General features: G+C 33.9%; 2 protein-coding genes across 2 annotated transcripts in view; both read left to right on the forward strand.

Annotated features, from left to right (window-relative positions):
* The first annotated feature begins 1,206 nt into the window (after positions 1 to 1,206).
* On the forward strand, positions 1,207 to 6,406 carry LOC147392950 (ABC transporter I family member 17-like). The gene is made up of 4 exons (XM_086456766.1): positions 1,207 to 1,335; positions 1,436 to 1,768; positions 5,706 to 5,893; positions 6,044 to 6,406. The coding sequence occupies exons 1-4, from the start codon at positions 1,320 to 1,322 to the stop codon at positions 6,296 to 6,298; spliced, it is 792 nt and encodes a 263-aa protein (XP_086312892.1). The 5' UTR covers positions 1,207 to 1,319; the 3' UTR covers positions 6,299 to 6,406.
* The window catches only part of LOC147392951 (ABC transporter I family member 17-like), a 48,999-nt gene continuing 36,016 nt past the window's right edge, over positions 1,278 to 14,260 (forward strand). Inside the window, exon 1 of the mRNA XM_086456768.1 lies at positions 1,278 to 1,335. Coding sequence (XP_086312894.1) covers positions 1,320 to 1,335 — 16 coding nt within the window. The 5' untranslated portion in view covers positions 1,278 to 1,319. The remainder of the gene's footprint in view (positions 1,336 to 14,260) is intronic.

A 14,260-nucleotide genomic window follows, 5' to 3' on the forward strand; every position in this document is an offset into this window, starting at 1 on the left:
GATACCTATCGAATTTGTTTAGTAATATTTGGTAAGTACTTACTGAATTTGATAATACAAGTTCGGTTTGAACCTACCGATCAAACAAAACTGTTAAAAAATATTCGAATTCTTTGATTCAAAATCATTGTTTCAAAGTTTTAATAGCGATTTTACATCTTCCTTGACGATTAAATGCAAAAAAGTAAAAGAAATTTAAAAAAAAAATACGATAACTTGAAGAAAATAAAAAACCTGAAACTTAACATCCATTCATTCAACCTCACAAACTTAGAAAACTATGAATATGAAGAAAAAAGAAGAAGGAAGTGGGTTTTTGTTCGATAGATGATAATGTGAGCAATAAACCAAAATGAAAGGGTGATTTGTTTTTTGTTTTTTCCTCTCTTCAAAAATCACTTAAGTGGGTGCATTGAGCTATTTCGATGTGCAAATAGACCCACCCTTTTAATGATTGTTAGTTAATAGACCACCCCAAAGCTCAGGAGTGTTTTTTGCTTACAATGCAACAGTCATTTGACATGTGGTGCAAATGACATCAACAATGAGAGAAGAAATTTCTCTCTCCTGCCCATAGTGAAAAAAAGAAAACTTTATGATCGGATAACCTTATGAGATTCAAAAACATGATTCGATGTAATGGGGTTGTAGAAGATAAAATTATATGAACTTTAAAAAAATAAATCAAAAAATAGTAAATTTTCACCATTGATTTTTGTTTTTAAATTTGAGTGTTCGGTAGCCATCCATTTTCAACACCTTAGGTCAAACTCGAAAAACAATATTGTTAATATGAATATTTTCATGAAATCTAGAAGACAGTGTTGTAGGATTGTCAATGTGACAATCAATGCGACTTTTTTAAGATTTGAAATCTTAAAAAATAAATCTGTGGGCAGAGGACATGCGGGCAAGAGAGAGATGGCTGTGAGCAAAAATTCACTCAATGTTCAGGGTCCATTTAGAAAGACGTCCGGGCCAGAGGGTTTATTAAGTAAATTTTCGAACATATTACCGCAATAAGCAAACATTATTATGCCAATTGGGAATTTGAAAGATAAACATGCCCAATTTGGTATTTTCACTCTGAACAAGATCCTAAAAACGGTAAACTCTGAAATAATAGTATTCTTCAGTACAAACAACGTGACAAGAGAAAGTGACAAATAATAAAAAACGGTGCGATCCAGACGCACCTCTCTCTGGTGTAGAACTAACTCTCCCTCTTCCACCTACATATATCAACTCTATGTCTCTCATTCATTCAGATTCACCATTACCACATCTCTCTCTCTCTCTCTATCTCTCTCTCTCAACAAATGGATGCCCATTCAGGTAATTTTCAAATTTCTTTTTGTTTTTGAATCTTCTCTCTTGTTGAAAAAAACCCATTGAATCAACTCTGTTTTTTCTTCTCTAATCTCTATACATGTAGATGACTTGAGACAGCATTTAATAGTCGAAGTGGGAGAACCAGAATCGGAACAAGAACCGAAACCGAAATTTCGTGTAAATGAGTTGACGAAAGTATCGGACACTGGAATGGTAATACTGAATCGGGTATGTGTTGATATACCCAAAGGATCGATCATTGGTATAATTGGGCCAAGTGGGAGTGGAAAATCGACGTTTTTAAGATCTCTAAATCGTTTGTGGGAGCCATCAGTGGGGTCAGTGTTTATGGACGGTCAGGATATTCTCGATCTTGATGCTCTCAGCCTCCGTCGTAAAGTAGGGATGCTGTTCCAGCTTCCTGTTCTCTTTGAAGGTACGTTATCTGTGTCTGTGTGTGTGTGTGATGATTCTGTGCTCCATGGAGTTGAATGCAACATTAGGTACCACTTATTACTCATTCAAACTAAGAAAAAAAATGTGATTTAGATTTAGCCCCCCACGTTTTGGTAAATATTTGAGATATCCCCTATGTTTTCAAACTGATCTTGGTTGTTTGAGAGACTAACCTACAATGACCTAAATTCCCTTTTCTTCAATCTATATCCCTTGATTTTTCTACCCAAACATCCTATGTTCTTAAAGAATAGTTCTACACTAACTTCCTACGACACTATGCTGGTTTGGTGGTGTGCACAAAACCATAGATGCTTTCCACTTGTATCTCGAGGAAAATATCTATGATTATGATGTACACACCACCACGTTAAAACAATGTCTAAACTGGTGTAAAAAGTCAATTTAGCATTTTTCAATGTTAAAGTTCAAGAAACGAATGTAAAAATCAAAGGGTTTTGGCTAGAAATTGAAGATAATGACATTAAGGTGATTTGTGTTAGTCTTTATAAGAAGACCTAGGCCAAGGGGTATGTCATCAATTTGAAACATTCAAGTATATCTCTAATATTTGCTAAACCTCATAGGTATGTCAAAATCACTTCTCCATGGAAAAAAAGCAGTGCTTATCTCTAGGAATTTTTTATATATATTTTTTCCTCATTTAAATGGCCCCTTGTACCTTGTGAGTTTAGAAAAGTCTGTCCCGAAGATTTTCTACGTTATGACTTTTTAAAACTGTTATATTTGTTTGACCCAAATAAAAGAATTTGAATTTTAACGAAAATGTCTTACCTTCTCCGTTGAATTCTAGCCATTGAATTCAAGTACTTAATTTCTTATTATCATCAGGATAAGTATTTCCGAGATTTATATTATTAAGATACTCATAAATCTCAACCATTCAATTTTGTGTTTAAAGGGTTGGGATCATGTGTTTCTTTTATGATTTATTTTTTGGAGTTAACGGATCTCAACTCTTTATTAAATCTATAAAATAAAAGTAAAATGATCTCAAAAACTTCATTTTTCAAAAATGATTGAAAATCTAAAGTTTTTTATATCCACTTTTAAATATTATCTCATTAAATGATTAAAATATCATCCAAAAAATTATAAAAGAAAAGAAAATTCCTTCCCACATGTGACCCTTCTACATTTTGGTGAGATTCATCGTATTTTGGAAGAAAAATCAAGGGATTTTAGATTATTTAATTTATTTTTATTAATTTATAAAAGAAGTCCAAGGTCAAGGGATGTATCATAAAGTTTAAAATATAGATGTATCTCAAATATTCACCAGGAGACTGTTTCTTTGGATACTTTAAAAAGTAATTTAAACAATTTAAATGCTACAACAAAATGTGGTAAAAAAGTCAATGTTTTAAAAAGTAGTCTCAAATCGTCCCTATTTTCTGTCGGAAAATCTTGTGATTTTTAATCTATTTTCATTTTTTATTTTTATTTTTTAAAGAATCGCGAGAATCTGACAATCAGTGGCAAACTCAATCGTCTCCCTGACGTGACAGATTAAGAAATCGCAAATGTACACTCTTCGGAAAACACGGCTGCACTTCTCTATATATATAAAAAATTATATATCTCAAAGGATTGTGTATCCCGAGGAGTGTGATTTATGATTTTTGAACTTTTCACGTCAAGTAATCAATTGAGTATGCCACGTGGGATAGTCAGGCTACCATGACTCTTTTGAAGTCATGAAAATCTATTTATCCAACTCAATTGACTATTTTAACATGATAAATTCGAGAACTATAGATCTACATTCCTCGGGATATATGATTGCACTTTCATTTAAAAAAAAGTATCTAGAGGGAATTGTATATTTTGATGAGCATAGATTTACAATTCTAGAACTTATCATGTTAGCTAGTCGATTGAGTATATCATGTGGGATAGTCAAAATATCAAGACTCTTTTGGAATCGTGATAATTTGACTACCTCACTTGGCAAATTCAATCGACTACTCTAACATGAAAAATTCAAGAATCATAGATTCACACTTCTCGGGATACATGATTGCATTTCCCATAAAAAAATGTATCACGAGGGAATTCTGTGCAATAATTAGACTTTGGTAATTGGAATGTGAGGGTAATTTGATAAAAAAAAATTTTGAAGGGCACTTCTGATGCAAAGTCCAATTTTCAAAGTGTATTTATTGCACATGAAGGAGTACATGTTAACAAGAAACTTTCAATCACAATAGTGGTTGAGTTATGAAAAGTCGGTTGAATCAATTTATATATATATATATATGGGTCCCGTTCGGCACCCTAAGTTTTACCACACACTTTAACAAACGCGTTTTGTCCTACATGGGTTAGAAGTTTCGGAATGGGCTGATTTTTGGTGAGGATGATCTCTATGGTGAGGAGATCATCCTCACCAAAAATCAGCTCATTCCGAAACTTCTAACCCATGTAAGACAAAACGCGTTTGTTAAAGTGTGTGGTAAAGCTTAGGGTGCCGAACGGGACCCTATATATATATATATGGGTCCCGTTCGCCACCCTTAGTTTTACCACACACTTTAACAAACATTTTTTGTCCTACATGAGTTAGAAGTTTTGGAATGGGCTGATTTTTGGTGAGGATGATCTCTATGATTAGAAGATCATCCTCCCCAAAAATCAGCCCATTCCGAAATGTTTAGCCCCATGTTTACACGTTGAAAAATCGTGGACCGTCCATTTTTTGTAAATCAATTTTGATGGGGTTAGAAGTTTTGGAATGAGCTGATTTTTGGTGAGGATGATCTCCTCACCATAGAGATCATCCTCACCAAAAATCAGCTCATTCCGAAACTTCTAACCCATGTAAGACAAAACGCGTTTGTTAAAGTGTGTGGTAAAACTAAGGGTGGCGAACGGGACCCTATATATATATATATATATATATATATATATATATATATATATATATATATGGGTCCCGTTCAGCACCCTAAGCTTTACCACACACTTTAACAAACGTGTTTTGTCTTACATGGGTTAGAAGTTTTGGAATGGATTGATTTTTGGTGAGGATGATCTCTATGGTATATATATAGGGAAATGTTCAGCACCCTAAGTTTTACCACACACTTTAACAAACGTGTTTTGTCCTACATGGGTTAGAAGTTTTGGAATGGACTGATTTTTGGTGAGGATGATCTCTATGGTGAGGAGATCATCCTCACCAAAAATCAGCTCATTCCAAAACTTCTAACCCCATCAAAAATGATTTACAAAAAATGGACAGTCCATAATTTTTCAACGTGTAAACATGGGGTTAAACATTTCAGAATGGACTGATTTTTGGGGAGGATGATCTTCTAATCATAGAGATAATCCTCACCAAAAATCAGCCCATTCCAAAACTTCTAACCCATGTAGGACAAAAAACATTTGTTAAAGTGTGTGGTAAAACTTAGGGTGCTGAACATTTCCATATATATATATATATAAATATAATAATCCATTTTTTTTAATAAGTTAAATATTTCTCATCCATCTAAACCTAAGATTTTGTTACTAAGCATCTAATAATTCAAATAGAAAACTATTTTCTTTTATTTTAATAATTGTGTATCCCTTAGGTAGTGGACCAGGCTTGTATTTGGGCTTTGTCCAATCCATAAACCATAGTCTGTATCCAAGGACTAATTCCGGGGTATGTGCAATGCCTGCACATCATACATACAAGATAAGTGTGGTGCACCCTCACAGGTATCCCCTGAGGAATTAATACTTACACTAGATATCAAACTCATGACGTGCGGGAATAGAAAACTATTATTAATGAAGCATTAATATGTATATTAAAAAAACAATTTTAATGGGCAATTCTGGTGCATTTCATGCATTGCTTGTGCTTTTGATGATAATGTTTAAAAGCCCTTTACATCTCCCAGGCACTGTTGCGGATAATATTTGTTATGGACCGAAATTGATAGGCAAGAAGCTAACAGATATGGATGTGTGCAAGCTACTCAGCCTCATCAACCTTGATTCCTCCTTCATCACCAAAAATGGTGTTGAGCTATCCGTGGGTCAAGCTCAGCGTGTTGCACTTGCTAGGACCCTAGCCAATGAACCCGAGGTAGATAAACTACACTTATTATTGCTTGCAAATATTTGTGAAAGCATGGCCCTAAATCACATGCCAATGCTTTGAAGTATATTTGAGATGCCCCAAATGAATATATATGATCCATTTGACATTAATAATATTTTTGTTTTCAATTTGTAGGTTTTGTTGTTGGATGAACCAACGAGTGCATTAGATCCAATATCGACGCAACACATAGAGGATGTGATTGTGAAATTGAAGAATATTCGTAGCTTGACGATTATCATGGTTTCTCATAGCATAAAGCAGATCCAAAGGATTGCTGACATGGTGTGCCTCCTTGTCAACGGCGAGATTGTTGAGGTCTTGAAACCTTACCAACTCTCTGAAGCCAAGCATCCAATGGCTCAGAGGTTCCTCGAACTTAGCAACTAGTTCTTTTTATGTTTGATCTCTTAGATATTATGATCAATATCCCATGTTTTTTTTATGTTTGATCATTTTTATAACATGAAACTTAATCCAACGCATTTTAACAGACCAACTACGTCTATATCATTCTTTATTGGAAGAGGTCTCAGAATTGTCTATAGTCCTTTCGGATTGATCATCCCAAACATTGGCTAATTTTCTCTGATCTCATAATAGATTTTAATGAACTTCAACGATGTCCTACTCTTTTCCTTCAATTATAACCATTATAAAAGTAAATCTTTGTATGAAGAAATCAACTTATTATTATACCAGCCCACTCGAAATACAATCTATGTGGTAATCATTTTTTGTCCCACCTTAAGATTCTAACATGTACCCCGAAAATATGAAATTATCCCCACAAAAAAAGACGGAACCCAAGTTCCCGAGCTTATGTAAATCAAGATGTTAAAGCAATTCACATCTTAACGATATCACATAGGGACCTAATCTCGAGCTTACACATCATACTCAAGTGTTACATATTGTATTTGATATAATCTCGCTCTCGTATCTAACCTAATCTCGCACTCATATCTAACTTAATCCCAAGCTCATATCAGATTAGCTCATGCCTAACCTAATCATTAGCTCATATATGATTTAATCCCAAGCCTATATTTGATCCCGAGCTTATATATGATATAATCCCTAGCTCATATCTGACCTACTCCTATATATATATATATATATATGGGTGGTGTTTGGAAGCCCTAAAGATAGCCAAACATTGTGCCAAACATTTTTCAATGTATGGGTTAGAGGTTTCAGAATGGGCTGATTTTTTTTTTTTTTTTGTTGTTGTTGAGGATGATCTCTATGATAAGGAGATCATCCTCACCAAAAAGCAACGTATTCTGTAACTTATAACCTCATCAAAAGTGATTTATAAAAATCGGATGGTCCACGATTCTTCAACTTGTAAACTAGGGTTAGAAGTTTCGGAATGAACTGATTTGGTGAAAATGATATTTTCACCATAAAGATCATTGTCACAAAAAATCAGCCCATTATGAAACTTTCTAACCCTTATTTTCAAAAATGTTTGGGACGATGTTTGGCTCTCTTTAGGGCTTCTTAACGCTTCCATATATATACATATAATCCCTATCAAGTATTTAAATTCAAGCATATCTTTTCACATTAAATGAAATGCATACAATGTCTTATTAGATTTATAGGACATCATATGTCAAAATTCTTTGGTTGTCTAGTTTGCATTAATGATCTGCAATACTTACGAATCACACTCAAGTATTTGCTTACAAGTGATAGATCCATCTTCCAAAGCACTTAAGTGCATATTAACTATCCAACTCATCATACATTTGGACAAGTAGTGTAATGACACCTGTCCAAGGCTTCCCTATAAAGATACCCTTTAGAAACTAAAAAAAGTGTTGGCTTGACTAAGTTCTAATCTTCATATCTGATCACTATTAATTTTCTTCTCTATTCATATATTTTTATATTTGAGTATGAACTTGACCATTGAAGTATACTTGGAAAGCATCAAACCGAGACTTAATCATTTTCTCTTTCTTACCTTCTATTGATCAAGAAGTAGCAAAAACAATGAAGATCAATCAACGTCAATAAAAGATGAAGATCATTAGATTAAACATACAATTAAGACGTAATTTTCATTTCAAGGAGTAGAAGCCATAAAAATCCTTCACAAAAAGATGTTCATGACTATACATTTAAGATCTTTGGATGGATCGCTCTCTCTTTCCTTTTTTTTTTTCTCGTTCTTTTTCTCTACTTCATATTAAAATTTAAGTTTATCTTGATTTTTGTTGAAGATAGAAAGAATGAGATGTCATAATCAAAATTTAAAAATAGAAATGACCATGTTTTTGAAATCTATTTATTTTTACTAGTAGGCTGGTATAATAATAAGTTGGTTTCTTTACACAAAGATTTAAGGGAATTTTGCCAAAAATCGATCTTATCGCTAATCTGCCTCCTCTAAAACTGTAAAGGAAGTCTGTTCTTTCCTGGGACATACAGGCTTTTATAGGCGCTTTATCAAGGATTTTGGAAAGATTTTCAAACCCCTATGTGACTTACTTTCTAAATACACCACCTTTAAACTTTCAAGAGCCTGTTTAAATGCATTTGACAAGCTCAAAACTGAGTTGACTTCAGCACCTATCATCTAGCTACCCAACTGGGATATCCCTTTTGAGGTGATGTGCGATGTATCTGACTGTGTGATAGGAATTATTCTAAGGCAATGAGTTGACAAACTCCCCCTTGTCATTCAGTATGCAAGTATTATGTTAAACGATGCCCAACTCAACTATTCTACCACTGAGAAAGAATTATTAGTAGTAGTTTTTGTTCTGAATAAATTCCGCTTCTATTTGATAGGATCCAAGGTTGAACTCTTTATTTAGCGTACAACACCGAAATACCTTATTGCCAAGAAGGATCCAAAAGCAAGGTTAATCCGTTGAGTCCTCCTACTTCAAGAATTTGATCTTGAAATTCGAGATAAAATATGATGCGAGAATGTGGTAACAGACCACTTATCAAAATTAGTAGTTAAAATAAGTTCTGACTTCCTGCCCATCTTTGAGAATTTTCTAGATGAATATATCAGGACAATCTTTAATCTGGACACACCCTGGTATGATGACATTGTCAACTACCTGGTGACAAGGCAAACACCTACTTTATGGAAAAAGCAAGAAAGGATGAGATTTTTTGCCTAAGCTAAATGGTTTTTCTGGGATGATTCATACTTATAAAAGTAATGTCCAGATCAAATAATTCGTTGGTGTGTTTCTGATAGCGATCAGGAAAATATTCTTGAGTTTTGCCACAACCATACTTGTGGTGGTCACTTTAGAGGTAGGAAAAGAACAACAAAAGTCCTACAATACAATTTCTACTGGCCAACATTTTTTAAAGACACCTATCTTTTCGCTAAATCTTGTGATTAATGCCAATGTTTAGGTAAGATTAATCGAAGGAACGAAATGCCCTAACAACCAATTTTGATCATCGAAATCTTCGATGTTTGGGGTATTGGCGTCATGAGACCCTTCTTCATTTCACACGGATTCTAATATATCATAGTTGTAGTCGACTATGTGTCTAAATGGGTTGAGGCAACAACGTGTCAAACCAACGACAACAAAGTCATTCAATTCCTTAAGAATACCATATTTGCTCGTTTTGGTACTCCTCGTGCCATCATTAGTGGCGGAGGTAAGCATTTTTACAATCAAGTATTTGAAATCCTAATGCACAAATATGTCATTACTCACAAGGTCGCCACCCCATTTCACCAACAAATGAGTAGGCAAGTTGAAATATCTAATCGCGAAGTTAAAATTATTCTTGAAAAAATAGTCAATCATACTCAGAAAGACTGGTCTTTGCGTTTAATTGATGTCTTGTGAGCCTATAGAATGACTTTCAAAACTCCGATCAGCATGTTTCCCCTATCGTATTATCTTCAGGAAAGTTTGTTACCTTCCGATCGAACTTAAACACCAAGCTTATTGGGTTGTCCAACATTTGAACTTTGATCTTGTTAAGATAGGGGATCATATAAAACTTTAACTCTCCGAGTTAGAAGAATTGCATGACACATATGACAATGTTAAATTCTATAAAGATCGAACAAAAGTCTAGTATGACAAATATATTCAGAGAAAATCCTTTCATCTAAGTCAAAAAGTGTTACTTTACAATTATCGTCTCCATCTCTTCCCTAAAAAATTGAAATCTCGATGGACAGGACCATTTGTGATCCATAACATTCATCCTCATGGCAACATTGAGATTCTCAATCCCGCAGATGGCAGTATTTTTCAAATCAATGGTCAAAGGCTCAAACATTTTCTTCATCTCCCAAATCCCAATAAAAATATTAATTTCTGAGTGATCATATCTATCAGGATTATCCCCCACGTTATTGTCTGGCTGACGACAATAAACTTAGCTCTTTTCGAGAGGCAAGCCTTGATATAAAAGACTTGCAAATTGTATTTACTATGACATAGAACCAAATTTTCTCATTCTTCTATCAATTTGAACTCACTATTGAGAGTTTAAAATGGTTCAATTTTTGTAAAATTTCATAAGAAAAATTTTCTATAAAATTTATTTTCCATTTTGAAATTTTCTAGAAAATTTTATTTTCCTGAAAAATTGAACATCTTTTAAAAGAACCCTAAACCTAATCCTTTTCTTATATCTTTATCTTCTCCTTCTCCACCTCTTTCTATCCATGGCCCCAAAAATCCGATCAATCTTTTTTGAAGAGGTTTACTACGATACATTTGACACTCCTCAAGACACGTGGTTGGAGTCGATTATTTTATGAGGAAGATAAAAAGTTTAGCGAGGAATTAATTCGGGGATTTTATGGTTCATATGTCTGAGCCGACTCCTCCGCTCCTTCGATCACTATCAATTTTAGTGGCATTTTGATCACGATTGATGCTTTCAATATTTAAGCGATCTTAGGAATCGATTTGGTGAAAAATGGCATGTGTGAACCCAATTTTGAATTCGATTACTACATCACACACGTCGGCCTCACCAAGCAAGATATTTACATAAAAAATGGCGTGTTGAAATCCAAGTGCCTTTATGAAAATCAATATTTATGTTGGTATTGGATTACAACCAATGTGCTCGGTACACAACATTTAACAGAATGTATACCAAGCATGTCTACATCTTGCACGCAATCTAGACACGTGACCAGACATTTGGTTTGGTTCAGTTGTTTATGGAGACATTAGTCGATGTGATGACCAATTAGAGTCGATCATTCGTATTGCCTCATCTTGTTTGTCACATTCTCTATCGACAGATAAGTGCCTTGATAGCTAGTTCGATCACACAAGGTAACCGAAAGAGACTTCCACCCTTTAAGTGGAAAAAGGCCTTAAAGATTGATGTGCAGGGCTTCAGGGCCCTGGGCATCAATGTGGATGAAAACGAAAGCCCACGTGGTTATGGGCCTCCGTAAGAAGAATTTGAGGAAGAGCAATTTGAGGATAACCGAACACCAAGTCCGAACTTTGAGGACATTTCATGGCTTGACTAGATACCCTAGAAAGGGCACCGCAATGCTTTGTAAATTTTTTTTAAGGGACTCAAGGAGCTCACTCAACGTCACAAAGATCTTCAAATCGATCAACACTTGTTAATTGAGCAGTTGAGACAGATAATGACCTATATTGATGAATAGAAGGTATGTGCAAGTGCACAAGTTGCTGAGAATTTCGATTCAGATTAGGATGTTTTTTTTCCTAGTTAGGATGTTTTTGCTTTTGTAGGTAGGATTTCTATTGTTGCAATTCCCTGTCGATCATATGTATGCTATAACTATTCAATATTTGCATATAAGTTGTAACATTAATGCCAATTAATGCCAAAATCATTTCAAGTGTGATTTACCATTTTCTCTCTTTCTTTATTGTTTCATATTGGAAACAATATTTCATTTCGTTTTGGGGTAGGGTTAGCTTAAAATTGCATTGCATTGCTAGTTTATTTTCAAGTTTTTATAAAAAAAATAAAAAAAATAAAAAATATTCAACACTTTTAAAATATTTTCTTCAAACTCCTTATATGTAGTGTTTACATATGAATTTCAAATATCAAGCTCATGTCTTAAATTTTTTTTGAATATGCATATTTTTTATTCCTCACTAAGGAAATAAAAAATATTACTTTAAAGAATTCACAATGCTTCTGATTAAGTACAAAGAAAATAAGATTTTATGGAATAAGAGTTGATCATCTTTTCTATCTAAAGTGTTAGGGGAAACTGAGTTTAGTAAACTATAACTTCCTTATCCTTTGATTGGCTGGTTAGAAGAAAAATAGAATTGGAGTTAACATGATTTTGACAACAATTATAAGATTAGACTAGGTGCCTTAAACATGACTACTTGCTTTTTAAAATGGACACGAGAAAAATGGTGATGTGTGAAAGAATTGAAAATAAAAAGTAAAAAGATGTGAAAAAGACCAAATCAAAGTAATGATGCTTGAATTGAAAAAGTGCAAAAATAAAAATAATCCAATGAAATCAAATAATTTTAATAGGATGAAAGTTGTCAACGGTAAAAACGTGAGTAAGTTGAAATATCACAAATAAAGTCATTTAAAGATATTAAAGTGAACATCCACACATTTCCCAATCCCAGACAGGATACTTAATTTTTATTTAAAACTTAAGTAAAATCAACCATTACTAGCCGTTAGGAGGTGAAATCTTGTTCTTAAAAAAGATGTTTTTTAAAAAAAAAAATAAAAAAATTGCACAGGCATTCAAGTTCTTAAAATTTTTTAAAGTGGGGAATGAAAACTAGAACTTTGCTCAAACGTAAAGGACCTTTGATTGATTTGTGAAATGTCATTATGTTCATCTTACTGTAGACACCCCATTTTTGCATCCGCCTGATTAATCAAGTCGTCAACCCGATCGCAAAGGTTCCCAATGATGGATGTCTATTCCAATGCTTTATTTTGTTACCAGATATGTTTCAAAAATTCGGATGAGGTATCTCGAACTGACAAAACTTAAAAACCACGCTATGCTAGGAAAATACGACCCCAGCAACATAGAAATCATCATCTTGCAAACCAAAAGAAGCTTCACGATAAAAATCACTAAAAATGACCAAATTACCAAAATACCCCTAACATCAAAACAACCCTAGAGCCTACATTACGCTTAGGAAAATTCATTCAAACACATAAAACAACAAATCAAAATCAAATAAATTATTTCACCTATTTTCACAAAATTTGACAAAATTACGAAAATACCCCTCATAAAATTCACGATCATTTCACACAAAAAATTTCGTAAATGATAAAAATTAACTTTTCCATTGAATTCCTTACGAGAAATGGATTCCAAAACATCCTGAAACATTGAAAAACGACTTAAAACGTAAAAAATCCTCTCCGAGGGCAAAACGGTAAATTTACAACTTTAATAATTAAAAATTTTGAAATTAATAAATCATTAAAAAATGTAAAAAGAAACATTAAAGTCAATCAAGTAAGACTAAAGTCAAGCAAGGCTAAAGTCAAAACATTAAAGTCAACCAAAAAAGACTAAAGTCAAAGTATTAAAGTCAATATCATAAGACTAAAGTCAAAACCCTAAATCAAAACACTAATCAAGTCAATCTCATAAGACTAAAAGTCAAAACCCTAAATCAAAACCCTAATCTAAACTAATCAAGTCAATTTCATAAGACTAAAAGTCAAAACCCTAAATTAAAACCTAAAGACTAAGTCCATCTCATGAGACCAAAGTCTAAACCCTAATTGAAACCCTAAAAGAAACCCTAATCAAACCCTAATGCTTCTAAAAACTTTATAAATAGGAGCCTCCACATCCTATTTTCGTATCAAAGAAAAAATCCTAGAAAAAGTAGGTGAAGAAGCCTCCACAACCTCTCCAAAACCCTAATTTTGGAGTCCCAACTCCTTCCCTAACACCTCTACTCCGATTTTAGCCTAAAAAACACCCAAAAACCTCTCAAAAACATCCCAAAAATCCACAACAAATTCGAAGCACCCAGATCCAAGAAGGAGATACCTTACCTCGAAGATCAGAAATCAGATCCGGAGATAGAACGAAGTAAGGAATACGATACAAGGAGCCGTTTTCGCCAGATCTGAGGGAATAGTACTTTTGCAGATCGAAGGTAAGTTTTTTTTTTATCTAGGTTTGTCATTAGCGATGTAGATTTATTTGGGATAAGTAGAGACCGGCAATGGCCGGGCGGGGTTGGTGCCTAACACCTTCCAACCCCGTAACATGATCCCCGGATTCAAATTTTCTGTAGTAGAGTAGTTTTTATCCATTTTAGAGTCAGTTTGGTTCCTAGACCACAATAACTAGGTGGCGAATCCCAAACCTCAAGGGTC

This window comes from Akebia trifoliata, chromosome 10, assembly GCF_017979445.1.
Source record: "Akebia trifoliata isolate Shusen 1 chromosome 10, ASM1797944v1, whole genome shotgun sequence".
Classification (NCBI taxonomy): Eukaryota; Viridiplantae; Streptophyta; class Magnoliopsida; order Ranunculales; family Lardizabalaceae; genus Akebia; species Akebia trifoliata.